Source organism: Candidozyma haemuli (assembly GCF_002926055.2).
Source record: "Candidozyma haemuli strain B11899 chromosome Unknown C_2014730914, whole genome shotgun sequence".
Lineage (NCBI taxonomy): Eukaryota > Fungi > Ascomycota > Pichiomycetes > Serinales > Metschnikowiaceae > Candidozyma > Candidozyma haemuli.
Window position 1 is genome coordinate 1,718,882 of NW_020289904.1, and position 17,592 is coordinate 1,736,473.

Consider the following 17,592-nt stretch of genomic DNA (forward strand, 5'->3'; position numbering starts at 1 on the left):
TGGTCGTGCGATACTCAATAGTGTATCGTTTTGCTCATCACCACCGCGGTACCAAAACATTAATAACAATCCGATATGGTGTAATGGCTAGCACAGTTCGCTCTCACCGAGCAGATCGGGGTTCGATTCCCCGTATCGGAGCTTTCTTTTTTCATTTTTGTTTGCTTCTAATATCAGTTCATTTCCTTGGAAGTCGGAATCTCTCTACTCTTTTTTTTTTTTTTCTTTCCCCACAAGTGGTACTCGAGGCGGGTTGCTTAGCCATAGACCTCTTAGCGTATACTTTCCAAATATGTTACCCGTGTCACAATATTTTTCTAAACTCTATTCCTAGTCAGGTTACATGACATTCCGCCCGTTTTGCCAATTAGCTGCGAATTATCAATATTCAAAGTGTAAAGAGATCTTCGAGCAAAACAATAGAAACTGAAAAAAAAAAAAAAAAAAAATAAAAAGAAATGAATAAAATAGTATATCTTAGGTAAAGCCTTTTCTAAATCAGGAGACTGACTCCTTGAAGCGACATTTATTACCCCAGATGCTAAGTTTTCAGCCATCTTTGCTGAATGGGGAGATCGGGGAAACAGCAGCAAAGGAGTGGCAGCGTTCTGCAGGTAATGTTAGCCCTTTTCAGTTTGCTAGCACTACTATCCCGTTTCCTGAGTTGAAAAATCGTCTAACGGTAATAAAGATTTTGAAATTTTCGACATTAAAGTGTCTCTAATGCTGAAAATTATTTGAATCGTGAAAATACGTATATTCTTGGAGAATACCTGAGTGGTAAATTCCGAACATACGTCACATGACCAGATTCCAAAGATCACTAATATATTATCTCGGTCAATCTTTAACAGAGCAAAAATACCACACCACTATGCCAGAGAGACAGTCACAAGCAGGGCCTAACCTGCAAACACAAACAGAAGAAACAACTCCGACGCCAGTTTTACATCTTCGACCAAGAAGCGAGAAGGAGAAGCAAAAGAAGAAGTCGAGGTCACAGGTTAGATGGACTGACGATGTGGTTGATAACGAACATATGAATAAGAAGAAGTCAAAGATCTGTTGCATTTTCCACCCTCAGCGTGAATTTGGAGAGTGTTCGAGTGATAGTGATAGCGGCTCGAGTGACTCTTCCTCTGACGAAAGTGGCGACGAGAGAGGCCGTCCGTGCAATCACAATCATGACCATAACCACAATCATGAGCATGATCATGCTCAGAGTAAAGGTAATGGGAAGGTCAAGAAGGCGAGAGAATCAAGTCCTAATGCATACGAGAGACAACCTCATTATAAAATATGAGCAAAGTCCCGAGGACTCTTGAGATGTGAGGTAGTAGAAGAAGCATGGGGTCGGCTAGTAAGGCGCCCTACGGTTTGTAAAGTGTAACAGGCCTAGTTTACGATGTATACGATTTAATTTTTATTCAGAAAGTTCATGAATCAAATTATAGTTTTCATTTTTTTTTTTATTAGGATGCAATTATTGTACAATTAACAGGGCTGCTGCCGAAAGAGCCATGGATCTATTCGGGGTTAGCGACATGCAATATACGCCTGGAGTAATCATTCTCATCGGCGAAGGAGAATTTCGATGCATTTGAATTCTGGAACATCGTCAGTGGGTCCAAACGATTATCGAATTCCAGAATAGGGAACATTATCGGGCCGCCAGAATCTGGGGCAGACTCCTTATTAGGATTAAGTTTCTTCTTAGACATGCTCCTACCAACGGCGGAGCCTCCCATGCCGCCAGTGCCGGGATTAAATATAGAAAGTATCGACTTGCTAGAATTGTCTCTCTTTAAATTAGAACTTCTCAGTGACGACTTTGAGTGGAAGTTACCGCCTGCAGCGACAGGCTTTTCATTATTAACAGAAAGTTCGTCAGATGAATACTGGTTTTCTTCGTCTGAGTAATCGTCATTACGGCGACCTGCGCCAAAACAACAGCAGTAGAGCAAAGTGCCCAAAGCACCAACGACAACCACACCAACTGCGGTAAAAGTGCCGGCTACTTTGCCAGTCGAGTCAAAGAAAGACTTTTGTTCGTCGTCGTTATCGTCATCGCCGTCACCTGATGCACTCGGGTCGCTCGTGGGAGTCGATGTTGAAGCAAGTTCAGTTACGTATCTGGTTGAGATCACCTGGGATGCAGAGCCATCAGCAGTTGTAACCGAATATACCGTTGTTGCTTGTAAAGAGGTAACGACTTCAGGAGGTTCAGAAGAGCTTGAGCTCAGCGATTTAGAAGAGCTGGACGAGCTCAGACTTGAGCTGGAGCTTGAAGACCTTGACGATGTCGTAGGTGATGGTGAGGATGAAGTTCTTGGAGAAGATGAGGATCTCGAAGACGATGATGATGATGATGACGATGATGATGATGATGATGATGATGTAGAAGTGGATGATGTGGAGGTTGGGGAAGGTGATGACGATGTGGAAGTTGAAGTAGGAGTTGTGGAAGTTTGTTCCTCGGAAGTTTCCTCTTCCAGGGTGGATTCCGGAGCCTCCTGGGTAGACCAGGCCTCTGTAGTCAGAGAAGACGGCTCAACAGTATTTGAAGGGCTTCTTATAAAGATATAACCAAAGTAGCCGTCACCACCACAGTTTTCCTGCTCGGAATAGCCAGGGCATCCGGTGTCACAGTTGGACTTGGAATCAGTGTCTGCGGGGACATCGTTAGTGCACCAGCAGTCGTAATTCTGAGTTATGGCCACGGCGTAACCGTCTTTCAGACAGTAGTCATGACACAAGCCATTAGACATATACTGATCAGAAGTCTTTAAAGTGCCGCCGATGTTTCGAGACGAGCAGACATTGAGATCAAGACCTGCCGCGAGGGACAATAGTGTCAAGGGAAGAAGCGAACGAAGCATGAAAACAAGAAACGGAGCCGAAGGAACAAAAGGAAACAAAACAAGGACAAGATTAGGGGGAGGAAGGATATGGGTCAAAATTAATAAAAACGATGGTCAGGGCGGTCGTAGCACCTGGAATATGGCGCCAGGGGAAAGAAGCGGCCCTGATTGAATTTATATCGGCAGGCGAGCGCACCGTGGGTGGAAAAAAAAAAAAAAAAAAGTCGCAACACAAACCCTGTTGCAGGGCGCAGTGCGGTTAAAGCTACCGAGCAGGACATTTTTTGTTTTTTGGGCCCCCTCCAGGGAGTGAGAAGAAGAGAGACACATAGACAGAACACACAGCGAGTGGTAGATAGAGAAAGTGAGGCGAACGGGCTGCGCAGCGGGTAAGATGGCAGCGAAAAGGGTAAAACCAGGGGAAGGAAAAAGGGCAAAAAAAAGGAAAGAAAAAGGTCAGAAGAATGGGTTTAGGGGTAAAAGTGGTATGGCCCATCGGGCGGGAGGATTTCGATGGGAAGGTTAAAAGAGGACAACAGACAAGGTGTGTATGTTTTGGGGCAATAAAGAAAAAAAGCTTCGCCAGGATCGGGGCGGCATGGCAGCATTGTCAGGGAAGGCTTGAATCGCTAGAAGAGGAAAAGAGATTGAAAAGCAACAATGGCTGGGTTTTTGCGGCAAAAGCCACTGGCACAGGGACTTTGCAGAGAAGGCAAAAAATAACACAGGTCAAAAAAAAACAAGAAAGGATGAGGAAAAGATACCCACTGAAAAAAGGGAAAAATGTGAAGGAAAGAGGGTGCTGCAGCCACAAATGTGCGATTACAAAAAAGAAAGCAAAGAAGCCATGGGCCACCCTGTAACTCCTGAGACATGAAAAGGATACCTCTCAGGTTTCAGCAGCTGCTCAGCTCCCACTTTGTTTGTTCTTTTTATATCTTGTTACCGTTGGGCGGGAAAGTTCATGACCCGTCCGCACACAATGGTCGTCGTTTGTATCCCATTAATAGGTTTCGCAGCCATGCCAGGCGGGAGGCAGCCAAGCAGTCTGGGACACAGGCAGCAGGGTTTTCCATTACATCAATGAAGGAATCCCGGATTGTCCGTAGGTACGTCCCCCACGGGACAGGCGATTTCCATGCTCGAGGAATTTCCAGAAGACGGATTTTCCTTGGATGCTCAGCCGTCTGTGCTCAGTTCAAGGCTATGCTCCATTCCAGTGTTTGGATCAAGAAAAAATACCTGCTACTGTCACAAGCCGAACCAGCTACTTTGAAACCGTTTCTGGTCGCCTAGCAAATGGGACCTTCACACTTTTGTTTTTGCCTTTAACACCCTGTGCCTCCACGGTGAAACGTCCATTAGGCGCTGTAAGTGAGAAACTGTAGAGTGACGAATGTCCCGAGACAATCGGCATCCTCAGTGCCAGGTTCAACGGAAAAAAAGTCACCACTTGCTGATTCCCGCCCTTCAAGCCCCTTTCAAATCATCCCTCTTCCAAAGGAGGTCCCCAAATCATCGTATATCCCTCTCGCTTCGCTCGTTTTGTTCCGGTTGCTGGGACCCGAGAGACCCTTAACCCGCGGTGCTTGCGCAACCGTTTAGGCCGACGAGCTGCTGGAACACATAGTCAGACAAGTTGAGTAAACAACACTCTGCTGGTTTCTTCTGTGCGTTTCACTTTTGGGTTGCGATTTCATGTAAGTTTCACCTTTAGCTTTTTAACTTTGGGTTTTTTCTTTATCTGTTGAATGTGGATCTCTCCTCCAACGCTTTTTTCAGGAGGGGGTTTCTATTTCTTTTCGCAGCCAAATGGCGGTTGCGGTCCTGCGTCTGTTGCCATTTCCCTCTCGAGAAGTTCTCTCGCTGTATCGGGCAAAGGGTGTGTGCGCCAAAAGATAACCGCACTGAGGCTTTGTTTACATCAACAAAATAACACTTGTTTCTCGGTTTTCTTATGGATGTCCAGGCAGAAATCGATGCTCTCAGGGCAGAAATTGCTGGCTTGAGAGCTGACATTGGACCTCTTCAGTCGTCCCATGATTCGTTGTTCCGTCAGGTTGCAAACTATGAAGCTTCAAACAAACACCATCTCCAGAAACACCACCGCCCACGGCACACTGTTGCTCCCTCAGACGATCCCCCGTTGATCCTTGACTCCTACTTTGACGATTCCATAAGAACTTATTTTGAAACTGCCTCCAATCAAAAGGAGACGGCAGCTCCCCCACAGTCAGACTCTCTTACGTCAATTCAAGATCGGACCCGCCAAGGTTCGTATGCGTTGATAGAAAGCATTCATAGGTTCGGTGGTATCACCGCTTTCCCGATCAATGACGCTTTATATGACACTTCTGAAGATGCATTGTTGGGCTTGCGATTTGATATTCTTTCCCATTCATCCAATGCGTTCCTACCATCTCACTATGTGATCCTAAGGCGTGTGTTATCCAAGGATCAACGCCACAACTGGCTGGTATTTCGTTATACCACTCCAGCATACATCTCCCTCGATTCATACAAGCATCACTTGACCCACCAGGACGAGGCCCACGGTCTCCAGAAGTTCTGTGAGTGCATCCGCGCTGCCTTGGTTGCAACCCAGTACCGCCATGATACCATCAACTCAATTTCACAGCTCACATACGGCGATTTCGGCTTAGACCCCTCTAACAGCAAGGTCTTCGTCTCGTCTGATACCGATATGCAATGTCGTCGGGTTGTGCTCGCATTGTCTGATCGCAAGTACTCTATAGAGCTTCTCTTGGGCAGCAAATCTATAGACTCGGTATCTTCTACACTTCCGAACCGGGCTGCATTGCACATTTCAGCCTTGCTATCAAACGCCACTATCGAATCTCTTCGATCTGCATTTTCTCAGGCTTTAACTTACCTTCGCCACGAGAGCCTCATCTAGCATTATCATCTACATCTGCATTCAAAAATCAAACTTTTTCGTCTCTATTTGCAATCTGTAAGAAACCCTTGGCCGATGCTTGACTAACCCTACAAAGTCAAACAACCGCTTTAGGTCTCGCTTTTGCGATTATTAAAAGGCATTGCCAAAACCAGCGCCAGTTGGCTGGTATCCCAAGCCGGTGTTGTTCACTCCCAAACCAGCACCGCTAGTGATCATCAATGGCTGCCCAGCGGCAGGCTCGTCATCATTGCGTTCAGCCGCTCTTCTCTTCTCCAAATCTTCGTAAACCTCCTTCAACTTCTTTTGGTTCTCGTACGTCACGGAAATCTCGTATGGCTTAATGAAGTTGCCCAAGTTGTGCAACCAGGCCAACTCAACCACGTAATCATATTCAATCAACGAGTAAGCACTGTACAAGAGAGCAACAAAGCCTTCGTGGTTACCAGTCTCCACGAAGTAGTCCAAGAGCTCGTGTGCAAGCTTGGTAGACTTGGAAATAGCAACAGTCTTGATAAGGTCAGCCCACAATTTATCGTTCTTCAAAATCTGGATGGACTTAGTAAACTTCTTGTTCTTGGTGTACAAGGTAGCAGAAATTTGACGGAAGAAGATAAGGTCGTGGTTCTCCAATCTTTCGGCCAAGTCCAAAGAGTTGAATCTGTTGCTGGATTCAGACTCAATGGCAGAGCGCAAGGACTTGTAGTCCTCTTCCTCGATCAAAAGATCGTGATAAGCACCGTTGACAATCGAGTTGTTCTTGTCGAGGACAGAGATCAAGAATGGCTTGATCAATGGAAGGTTGTCAGATTTAACGAACATTCTGACCACTCTTGGAAGATCAAGCTTTGGAATCAAGACAGACATCAAGTCAACCAAAAGAGTTGGGTTCTCCTTCAAGTAGAAGTTGATGGCCTTGTAGTAGATCTCCAAGTTGGAAACCTTGACAATAATCTCCTTCAAAGATGAATGGTCGAAAGCAACTTCGGACTTGTCCATCATAGTCAAGGCAGCATTGTCCCATTCCTCGTAATGGCAGTACAAGAAGATCAACTCAGGGTAAAGATGAGCAGACTCACAAGCAGTCAACACCTTTGGAATGTTGATACGAGACCAGAACAACTTCAAGTGCTCCATGACCTTTTCAGGCTTGTACTTGGTGTAAAGAATGGCAAGCTCAGTGAACATACCCATGTGGGCTCTTTCCAAACCTAAACCACTCTCGAAAAGGGCAATGACTTCATCGAAGTAACCATTGAACTCGTAAGTCTTAACCAACTCAGGCAATTCCTCAGCATCAATGATCAAGTTCAAACCACAAATCTGGGCCAATCTGAATTCCTTGTTCTCAATACATGCACTGTTAACCTGCTTCCAGACCTGAGTGTTTGAAGCCTTTCTAGCACAGTCGACAGCAGACTGGTAGTCCTCCAAGTAAACCAAAGTGGTAGCCAACTTAGAGTACTTCGAGATGTTAGAATACAAAATCTTGGCAGCCTTGTAGTTCTTAGCTTCAAACAACTTGTCACCAATTTCCTCCAAGACGGCCACGTTAGGACCAGCGACAAACTTCTCAATATCAGTCAATCTGTCAGCGTTAGCGTAACAGTTGATCAAAGCATTATCAATAGCAGGCTCTCTCAAAGTTTCTCTGGCCATGTCCAAGAATGGAACCAATTCATCTTCCTTACCAGCACGCTCGGCAATTTCAATAACTTGCTGGAAGTTCTGTGGGTTCTTAGACTTGATGTAAGAATCGATGGCTTCAGGGATTCTCAAACCATTCAATTGAGCAGTACCCAATTGGTACCACAAATCAGAGGTGTCGTGCTTCTCAGCGTACTGCTCACCTCTGTCAAGGGACATGATGTCCTCGACCAAGACCTTCATGGCATCGGTTCTTTGCTCGAATTTATCGTAGATTTCGAATGCCTCCTCAAACAAGTCATTGTCGATACACAAAGGAGCAATCTCGTTTGGATCAAACTTGTCAAGCTTCTCAATGTAGTTAGCGACACGAGTGGAGTCAGCCTTAATAGCAGTCAAGAGCAACAAACCTTGCAAGGAAGTGTTGTCATTGAATGGAGAAGGCTCTAAGATAATTTTCTCCAAAAGTTCAATCAACTCCTGTGGCAAGTCATTCTCCATGAAAGCCTTCACAGTGACAGAGATTGCCTCTGGGTCGCTCAACTCAGGAATACCAGTCGAGACGACCTGGTCGATCAATTGTCTTCTGTACTCGTTGTCAGGGTTCAAGACCTTGGCCCACAAATCAAAGTCGGACTTGGCCAACAAGTATCTGGCCTGATACTTGTACATCTTGTTCTCATTGGTGATGTTGATCAACTCGTCATCATTTCCACCCTTGGAGTAGGCGATGTATGCCAAGTATGGGTCACGCTTCTCACAGTATCTACCGACAGACAAGGTATCATACTGCTGATTCTCTTGCAAGAACTTTTCAGGGCTGTTGTTGGAGTCAATGTAAATCTTGGCCAAGGTGTTGTAAACTTCCTGGTCAGATGAACCACCCTCCAAAGTCTTTTCCAAAAATGGCAACAAAATCTTCAATCTGTTTCTCTTCTCGACTTCCTCAACCAATTCCTTGAGAGGAACTCTGCCCAAGACGGACATCAACAAATTCTTAATGATGTTCTCATCACAGTCGACATCTAACAAACCAGCGACAACCTGGGGAGTGTTTGCTGAGTTCACTTGCTGAACGTAGACTTCAATAAACTTGAAGTACTTGTTCTTGTACAAGTACAAGATCAAGTCGTGGACGAAGTTGAATCTGTCGCAAACAATAATCAAAGGCAATTGGTCTTCCAAGTTGGCTTCCTTCAAGAAGTTTTTAACCTTCTCACCGTTGTAGACGTTGTTGTCTCTGACAACTCTCTCAATCTCCTTGGTTTGGTTCAACTTGCTGGCAGCTTCAATGTACTTGTAAACCACATCTGGGTCTTGAGTCAAGTTGACAATGGAGCTCAAGTAGTAGTACTTACCCTCGTTAGACTTGTAAGTCTCGAAAAGCTTGATCAAGTTGAGTGGACCAAGAAGGTCAGAATACTTGGTAGCAACCTGGATCACAATCTGCAAGTTCTGTTGCAAGTTGTTGGTCATCAACTCATTCAAACAAGCCATAGATTGCTGGACATTCAATTGACCAAAGTATGAGACCAACCAGTCAGCTGGCAAAACGTTGGTGTGGATGATGACTCTCTTAATATCCTTCAAATCGTCGTAGTGCTCCAAAGCTCTCTGGAACAAACCAGACTTCTCACACAACTTACCAATGCTTGGCTTGTCGTAATGACTGAACATTTGGTTGCCCAAGATGGCATCAGCAACCTGAGGAGCATGTAACAAGTTTGTCTCCAAGACCTTAGTTTGCAAGTGACCTTCGGAAGGAGTGTCACTTTTAAGAGCATCCAACAAGAATGCTGTACCCTGCTGAATATAATTCTGGGAGAAGAACAAGTCGGCGATGTTCTCGATGTTCAAGTTGGCATCTCCGTTAGCCAATAAAGAAACAGCAAACTCGCTGGCCTTGTCTGGGCTGACACGCACCAAGTTCTGGATCAAGTTGGTGTAGTCAGGGTTGTAGCCGACCTTTTGACAGTAAGGAAGAATCTTCTCGAACTGACCCAACTCGGCCAAAGAGGAAACAACCTTGATGTTAACGTTAGCACGAACGTAAACGGCCAAAGCCAAAGCGGTATCGTAGGACTTGACAATGTCACCCAATTCTTCACTGGAGTTCAATTTGTCTTCCTTCAACCACTTCTCGAACAATGGCTTACGGTCCTGTTGCAAGACTGGCTTAGCAAGCTCAATGGATTCGTACTTGTTAAGGGTACCTCTGTCCAACAAAGTGGAGAAGTATTGCAAGATAGGAGAGATCTGACCTGGCTGAGGAGTAATGTTCTTCAATCTGTTGATAGTGTCTTGAGTTCTTAACTGTTCGGAGGAGGCAGCAACCTTGGCGGCGTTGGTGTAGTCACCTTGGCTCAAGTAGCTCTGGAACTGTTGTTGGAACAAGTTTTCGGCACCAGGGAAACCACCACGAGAAGAGAGGGACAAGGCCAAAGAGACGTCAGACAAGTTGTTTAAGATGTAGGGAATGATCTTGTCTCTCGAAACTTCAATGGCCAAAACCTGACCGGACTTGTTGATGGTAACAAGACCTGTACCGTCGTTGTAGGGAGCGGCGGTGAAGACAGGCTCAGCAGTAATTCTGTTGACATATAACTGAGTTCCAGTCTCAATATCATACAAATGGATGAAACCGTACTTGGTCAAAATGTAGATGATACCGTACTTGTTGGAGGTCTGCAAGGAGATTGGGAAGTCATTGGTAGCATCTGGAGGGAAAAAGACTTCCGCAGTCTTCTTGGGGAAAGATGGGTTGCCTTCAACATGGTCAATTTCAATGATGTGCAAGTTACCCTGGCCAGAGGCGGTCTTGTTACCGATACAGAAGACCTTGGTAGGGTGAGCAGCTCCAGAGAGAGTGATTTGAGCAAAACGAGAGACATGACCCTCAATGGCTTGCGAAACGCCTCTAGACTTGGAGAACAACTGAATGTGACCAGCAATTCTGCCGTCTTCCTGAGCGATACCGGTAACAGCAAACCAATTTAGGTCGGGCTCGGCCACAAAGTTTATGATCTGGCAGCTGTTGAGGGTGTGGTGTCTGTCAGTAAGCTTAACAGGTCCATCGTTGGTACCATCAAAGATGTTCCACGTGTAAATGGTAGAGGCGGTAACAAGACCCAAAACCTCATTGGTCAACCATTTCCAAAGAACAACTGGCTGCTCTAGCGTGTGAGACTTCAATCTTTGTTTCGATCCCAAGTTGAACACCTGCAAAGCAGTGCCATTGGCTCTCAAAGCAATCACATTTTCAGTAGGGTGCATAATTGCATTGTCGGCGGTCATGTTCTTTCTGGTCAACTCAAAGTTGTTCTGAGCATCAATGATGGCAACAGTGTTACCTTGTTGAGTGCTTTCACGAACACAGATGTAGCGATCAGACTCAAGAGTGGTGGACTTGAAATCAAGCGACTGCTGTTGAATACCCAATTGGGTCAACTGAGCCAATTGAGTGAAATCGATAGGAATGTCCGACATTTTCTTTCAGGTTCAACCGTAAGCCACACGGAAATTGTAAACAATCGAAAAAAGTAGGGTTGTGTGTGAATTGGCCTAAAAGTGGACGGTAGCAAGAGGTAGAAGGCGGTTTTTGATTTCGTGGTTTTGTTTCCTAGGTGGCCTCGTTGGATTATGTAATCAGGAGGCACGGGTGTGTTCTCCCCCTCCTTCTAGTTCCACCGTTTGGAAAGAATATTGAGATTTGAAGTGAAGAAAATTGAGAAATTCGAGGCATTTTTTGCCAATGCTTTTTAGTTTCTATACATAAGTGCCTTTGTTGATCGGTGTTGTGGCTGAAAGGGCTCGGCGAGGATACTTGTCCGGTTATCGCGGTACTGGCGATTTCTCGGGCCGTACCTGGAAGTCTCACACATGAACCAAGACAAATTTAGATCTTGCCATTGTGAGCGATGTAGACAAGTTTTGATGGAACTTATCCTTCTGTGAGATAGATTTAGTCGGTATTTTGACATGTGAAGACATGATTTTCTTCTATTATTCTCTGTTCAGTGTCCATGGTTGTAGCTGCCATGGTCTTAGATGTAGCAACATTCCCTCAGAACGTGATACTTAATAGTCCTGTTAGGGCAGAGGATAGCCCTTGTGATCCCTGGAGTAAAAACTCAGGCTCAGATCGACTTCTTACCCATCAATGCAAACGCAAGTGCTCCTCCTCCATTAGTACCTCCACAACGCAAATGTCATTGCAATCAGATTGGAGGCTGAACAGACATTAAAACGTCCTCAATTAGAGGATTGGTGAATCCTGTGGTCGAGTTTTCATCCTTTGTAGATGCGTTTTTGGTCAAATAGTTATCCACATATCTCCACTCACTCCCGAACCAGTCGCCTGTAAGCATCGATACCTCCATCTTCTTTCTATAACTATCCTCTTCGGCTGTCCCATTAAAAATAGGGTTCGTTTCCCAGTCTACTAGCCATTGGGCTACCTTACGGTAAGCCACCTTAACGTGCTCTGGAGTCATGTATAACGCTTCGTCGTGACCAAAGTGCTGTACAGCAACAAGTGCCCTTGCCAAAAGGAGCACATCCTCTCTACCTGACAACGGAGGTCGGCTTGTTAATGGTGCCAAGGAGCACAACCTATGGGACCTAGTGAACACGAACAACGAAAATACATACTCTTGAACCGTAGCTTTCACATATACGGTTTTCATGAGCTCTCTCATCTCTAGAATTAACTGCTGGCTCGTAAACAACTTGATCGTATCGTTTTCAGTGGGCAAGTATAGCTGGGAAAAGAAGAACCTGCTCTTTATTTGAGGATTGATCCGAGGCATATGCTCCCCGTTCTGGATGACAGGAATGACAACACAGAGTGGAGGTTTCTGAACCATCTGGCCACCAAACTGTAGTGGTTCTTCGTCAAGACCTCTGGACGAGACCTTGCCGTATCTAGATAGCTGATCAAGTACTCGTAGAAGGTTGCGTTTCTTCCCTAGATCTAGCTGCAAATTCTCCAAGTTCTTCCATATTATAATGTTATGAAGAACCCCGTCTTCTTTTACCATGCTTTCCGTGATTCTTTCGAAATCAACATCTAAGTCTTGTAGATCAACCTCCACAATGCTATCTATACCAAATCGTTCAGCAGCAATCTGCCTGAGTGTATCGACGCAAACCAAGTACTCGTTAGTCTGGATGGCAAAGTCTCTCTGGGCTATGAGGGCTAGCTGGAGCGCCAAGCCCAAATTTTCCATGCTTTATATGTTTGGGTTGGAGCTAAACTGGTATGTTCTTGATAGGTGACTGCACCTGCGAAGTGAGGCAGATCAGCACTTTGGGTGCAAAATGGAAGGAAAGAGATGAACAACAGGGAGTGCAAAAGAAGAAATATGGTTTTCTAAAAGGCTTCAGTAGGGTATGTTACAGTGAGTTAGTTGTCCGAAAGGTGCCTTGTATCTTCAAGAGCCTCGAGAGAGGAGAAAATTACCCTAACTCGTGATTCCGGGGCGTTTCGGCATTTTGAAAACTGCAGTACTGATACAAACACTTTCAATACTTTATTGATGACATTAACATTTAACATTTAAGGAGTTTTTCCATTCAGACGTATATATTTTTTCTACTTTAAGTCCTCTTCCATAGCGACTTCGTGGCCAAGTTGGTTAAGGCGTAAGACTGTTAATCTTAAGATCGTGAGTTCGACCCTCACCGAGGTCGTCTATTATTTTTTTGGATATCCCTACAACTCCATTTTTGCTTAATTCTTCTAATAATTCCGTCTTTTAACGTTTCCTCTACTCTACGGCACCGTTCAGTCCATTTTTCATCTTTCTTCCTTTCCAGCCATATATGCGCACAGTACATTACCACCTCTTCTCATAGTACATATATTTCGCACTATATATCTTCCCAAGATAACCATACATCACAGTAATGGCCCCTCCAATCTACGTTAAAGGAGGGCAGTGGACGAACGTCGAGGACCAGATTCTTCGAGCTGCCGTCTCAAAATACGGCCTCACACAATGGGCTCGAGTGGCCTCGTTACTACCGAAGAAAACAGCCAGACAAGCCAAGGCTCGATGGAATGAGTACCTTAACCCTAGTATTAAAAGAGACGAATGGAGCCTTGAAGAAGATGAAAAATTGTTAAGCTTAGCCAAGCTCATGCCTAATCAGTGGAGAAGTATCTCCCCTGTAATGGGCCGTACTCCAACTCAATGTGTGGAGAGATATCAGTATCTCTTGGATAGAGCGATGGGAGGAGGAGCCGAGGAAGAAGAAGATGATAACGAAGATCTTAAATTGTCAGGCCCGGGGATTGAGACTCTACCTGCTTTGGGTAACGCTTTTGAGAGTTTACCTTCACGGCCAGATATGGAGGATATGGATGAAGACGAACAAGAGATGTTGAGTGAGGCCAAGGCAAGATTGGCGAATACGGTGGGTAAAAAGGCTAAAAGAAAGGAGCGTGAACGTATGCTTCAAGAGAACCGCCGAATTACTTTACTTGAAAAACGTAGAGATCTTAAAGCTGCTGGTGTGAGAATGAGTCTTGAGCTGAAGAACAAGAAGAAGAGAAACGAGTTTGATTATAACACTGATATTCCACATGAACATGCTCCGCCTCCTGGTTTATATGATACAGCTGAAGAAGACTCTGTTAATGATAGAGAGCGTTTGAGCTTTCAAGAGAGAGTCAAGTTCAAGGGCGTTGAACCTAAAGAAGAAAAGCAAAAGAAGAAAGTTGTGGATACCACGAAAAAGGACAACAAAAGGTCGAGACAGGAGATCTCTGATGCTGCAAAGCTTTTCTCTGATGCTGCCGATCAAGATATCAAAAGAAGAAAGCTTGATCTACCGGCACCAGGCACAACCGAAAGCGAGACTCAACAAATCAACGAGCGTATCTCGAATGCTACTCAAGAGATTCTACGTTCCAAAGATAAGCTGGCGGCGCCGGTTTCAAGACGAACCTCTGAATCACAACCTATTCAAAAATCATCTGTTCGGAAGCTTCAAGAGTTTATCAAGTCTATGTTCTCTACGGTTCCAGCTCCAAAGAACGAAATTGCATTAAAGCTTCCTCCATTGGCAGATATCAGTGCATTGGCTAATGAGGTACCTCTGGACGAAGAGGATGCCCCGCTTGCCGGTCCTCCAGTGGAACTGAAAGAGCAATTGACACCCTACAAAACGCTGGTAGCTATCCGTGGACTAACTGTTCCCAACCCACGCCAACTTAAAGCTGTTCCAGAAGAATTTCTGGAGATCGAAAAATCCATTGCTCAGGAATTCCAGAGTCTCATCAAGTCTGACTACAAACAACTTGTTGATGAACAGTTCAAGGCCGACGCAATCAATTCACTTAGTGACGATATTAATGACATGGTGCAAGAGCGTATAGCTGAAGAGCTTACGCAGGGCACACCAGAAGAGTTACCTATTGGCCAGTACGTCCTACCCAAGTCCAAGGAAGCGACCGAGGAAGCACTCAAATTGCTTGATTCGCTTCATGAGGCAGCCAACAACATGGATGAACAAATCAAAGAGAGTTCCAAACAGTATGACCAGTCATTGAGCGAGAAGTACAACAAGATATTCTCCCTCGCCCAAGAACTCACCGAAGAAACCAACAACGAAGCTCTCTTCACAAAAATAGCCTCTTTGGAACTAGAAGCCATCGGAGAAAGATCATACAATCTCCATGAACTAGTTGAACTGGTTGAATTGGCTGCCTCTGAAACCCGCATAAACTAGCTATAACCTACTTTTCGCAACCAGTCTGCACCCACAGCCCATTGATGTCAGTGCGCGAAATCGACGCCAATACCCCAGATAACAATCAAACCTTTGACGTCTTTCTCCCCAAAAGCATAACATCAGGATGTTCAACAACTTGGTGCAGATTCCGTTCCGAATATGCGATGCTAAGCCGCTTCACGATATTCTCGCTGAGCTTATCAGGAGGGACTATTTTCAGCCGGTGACGTCGTTTGAAGAAGATCTCAGGAACGCAGAGCATCTACAGAACGATCTAGCGGTGCTATCACGAGAGACCAATCCCGACATGACCCATTTTGAAAATATCTTGTATAACTACTACCATTTCCTTTCCGATGCCAATAACAAATTCATGGACAACTGTGTAGAGTTCGAATGGTATGGCACTCTTCGCTACCAGCCCAAGCATTGCTCCTTCACATCCTGGAAGCAAGAGCAGCTTCAATTGGTCTATGAAATGGGCTGCTTATATTCATATAAGGCTTTGCATGAAAATGCCTATACGGACGAAGGCCTCAAGCTGGCATGTACGTCGTTAAAGACCGCTGCTGGTTACTTTGATGCTCTTCTAAAGCTGAACCCGCAAGCATTGGCTGGAATCCCCGATTTTGATGAAGACACTCTTCAATGTCTCAGGTCCATGCTCATAGCACAAGCGCAAGAGCTTGTTTGGCTGAAAGCAGCTATGGGGAAGACAGTTAAAGACCATCTCATTGCTCGTTTATCGAAGAAGGTATCTGAACTATACAAGAAAGCGGCTGACTACGGTGCTGAATCTGATGCAATTACGCTAGATTGGATTAATCACTTTAAGGTAAAGAGTTTTCACTTTGACGCAGCTGCTCATTACAGAATGTCTGTGGTTGCACTCGATTCATTCAAGTACGGTGATCAAGTGGCATATTTGAAGGTAGCTTCGAAGTTATGCGATGAAGGAGGAAAATACCAACGATACGTGACAGAACCCGTTGTTGAGGATCTCCAAGGATTAACAGAAATGGTGAAAAGTACCCTTAAAAGTGCAGAGAAAGATAATGACTTGGTGTACCTCAAGCCTGTGCCTGATGTCAAAACACTTCCAGCTATAACAGGAGTCTCGATGGTCGATGTTGAAGCGTCGAAGGAGTTCTTCGAGAAGCCTAGCGGTCAAGAGGCCTTCAAACATCTTGTGCCATTCTCAATCATCCAAATTGCTCAGGCGTTCAGGGAACGTCAAGATGCATTTGTGGTTGACCACTTTCATGAGCCGCTCAAGGCTTTGACAAGAATGTTCAGTAAATTCCTTGCTGAAAGAGATCTACCTGCTTCAATTGACTCCATCCAGAAGCCTGAAAATGTTCCAGACTCTCTACTACACCATTCCCAAGAAATCACTTCTATGGGAGGCACAAAGCTTATTGACAGTTCCATGCTAGAAATAGGAAAGCTAGCTAAACAATGCCAGGATCTCGTTGAAGCGTGTAACGAGAGATTATCAATGGAAAGGTACGAGGATCGTTTGATGAAAGAAAAGCAGGGTTCTGACAGGTGGAATCGTGAACCTTCGGAGAAAGCTGCTGCTGAACTTAGCGCCAGAGTCATTAAAATGGGAACGTACCTTGACCAGGGTCTGGAGAGTGATGCTTTAATTATGGACCTGTATCGCTCCATCAAAGACATATTGATAGTATATTGTGGGGGTAAACAGCAGCTTTTGAACACGATCCCTCGTTCTTCGCACGCCCATGTTAATTCCAAGGTTGGTCAGGTAATTGGTGAACTTCGAGAATTACTTGCGAATGGTGAGAAGATAGAGCAAAGCAAGCAACGCTTAATATCATCCATTGGTGTTAAATCAAGGGACCACAGTGTGTTTCCTGTAATCATGGGACAATACAAGAAGAATCTGGACAATTTCTGGGACAAAGACGGGAAGATCGATCCAAGAAAGTTCGAGCCAATCTACGAGACGCATGTCAAAACATTTAACAGTGACCTTCAGTTTGTGGATCAGCTTAAGCAGAAACAGATGGATCTCGAGAAGAAGATTCACGACAAGAACCTACAGCTTCTTGAATTCCGTCAAACTGCCCAGGATGCCTCGCAAGAAAGGAGACATCAAGCACTTCAACAGTTCGAGGAAGCATACGTCGAATACCTTGACCTTGTCTCCAACTTAAATCAGGCGTCCAAATTCTATTCTGATTTCTTAGATAAGGGAAACAGTGTCTTACACGAAATCGACCAGTACTTGTACAGAAGAAGAGAAGAAGCCCGAGAACTCCTGCTTAACATACAAAACCAGGAAAAGCTTCGTGACATTGAAAGTGCCATGCAAAACGATCGACCACATCTAGCAGCTCCGCAGAGCCAGAGGGCAACTTTCAGAGATCCATCTGACGATATGCATCTACCTTGATGCAGGCCAAT

At 45.0% G+C, this 17,592-nt stretch overlaps 7 protein-coding genes and 2 non-coding genes across 9 annotated transcripts; 6 read left to right on the forward strand and 3 right to left on the reverse strand. All coding sequences in view use genetic code 12, as the record gives it.

Annotated features, from left to right (window-relative positions):
* Positions 1-69: 69 nt before the first annotated feature.
* On the forward strand, positions 70-141 carry CXQ85_002407. Its single transcript has one exon. It is a non-coding gene; the product is annotated as a tRNA-Glu (tRNA).
* Positions 142-874: 733 nt separating this feature from the next.
* CXQ85_002408 (PPP1R11/YPI1 family protein) lies at positions 875-1,303 on the forward strand (the record flags this gene model as incomplete). The annotated part of the gene is made up of 1 exon (XM_025486084.1): positions 875-1,303. One exon carries the CDS (start codon positions 875-877, stop codon positions 1,301-1,303), a length of 429 nt encoding a protein of 142 aa, XP_025341549.1.
* Positions 1,304-1,526: 223 nt separating this feature from the next.
* Positions 1,527-2,879, reverse strand: WSC4 (Wsc4p; the record flags this gene model as incomplete). The annotated part of the gene is made up of 1 exon (XM_025486085.1): positions 1,527-2,879. One exon carries the CDS (start codon positions 2,877-2,879, stop codon positions 1,527-1,529), a length of 1,353 nt encoding a protein of 450 aa, XP_025341550.1.
* Positions 2,880-4,818: 1,939 nt separating this feature from the next.
* Positions 4,819-5,778, forward strand: CTF5 (Ctf5p; the record flags this gene model as incomplete). The annotated part of the gene is made up of 1 exon (XM_025486086.1): positions 4,819-5,778. One exon carries the CDS (start codon positions 4,819-4,821, stop codon positions 5,776-5,778), a length of 960 nt encoding a protein of 319 aa, XP_025341551.1.
* A 132-nt stretch (positions 5,779-5,910) lies between these two features.
* CHC1 (clathrin heavy chain) lies at positions 5,911-10,911 on the reverse strand (the record flags this gene model as incomplete). The annotated part of the gene is made up of 1 exon (XM_025486087.1): positions 5,911-10,911. One exon carries the CDS (start codon positions 10,909-10,911, stop codon positions 5,911-5,913), a length of 5,001 nt encoding a protein of 1,666 aa, XP_025341552.1.
* Positions 10,912-11,642: 731 nt separating this feature from the next.
* CXQ85_002412 (uncharacterized protein) lies at positions 11,643-12,653 on the reverse strand (the record flags this gene model as incomplete). Its single annotated transcript, XM_025486088.1, has 1 exon — positions 11,643-12,653. One exon carries the CDS (start codon positions 12,651-12,653, stop codon positions 11,643-11,645), a length of 1,011 nt encoding a protein of 336 aa, XP_025341553.1.
* A 389-nt stretch (positions 12,654-13,042) lies between these two features.
* On the forward strand, positions 13,043-13,116 carry CXQ85_002413. The gene has a single exon. It is a non-coding gene; the product is annotated as a tRNA-Asn (tRNA).
* Positions 13,117-13,332: 216 nt separating this feature from the next.
* CEF1 (Cef1p) lies at positions 13,333-15,159 on the forward strand (the record flags this gene model as incomplete). Its single annotated transcript, XM_025486089.1, has 1 exon — positions 13,333-15,159. One exon carries the CDS (start codon positions 13,333-13,335, stop codon positions 15,157-15,159), a length of 1,827 nt encoding a protein of 608 aa, XP_025341554.1.
* A 127-nt stretch (positions 15,160-15,286) lies between these two features.
* Positions 15,287-17,581, forward strand: RIM20 (Rim20p; the record flags this gene model as incomplete). Its single annotated transcript, XM_025486090.1, has 1 exon — positions 15,287-17,581. One exon carries the CDS (start codon positions 15,287-15,289, stop codon positions 17,579-17,581), a length of 2,295 nt encoding a protein of 764 aa, XP_025341555.1.
* Between the last annotated feature and the right edge of the window lie 11 nt (positions 17,582-17,592).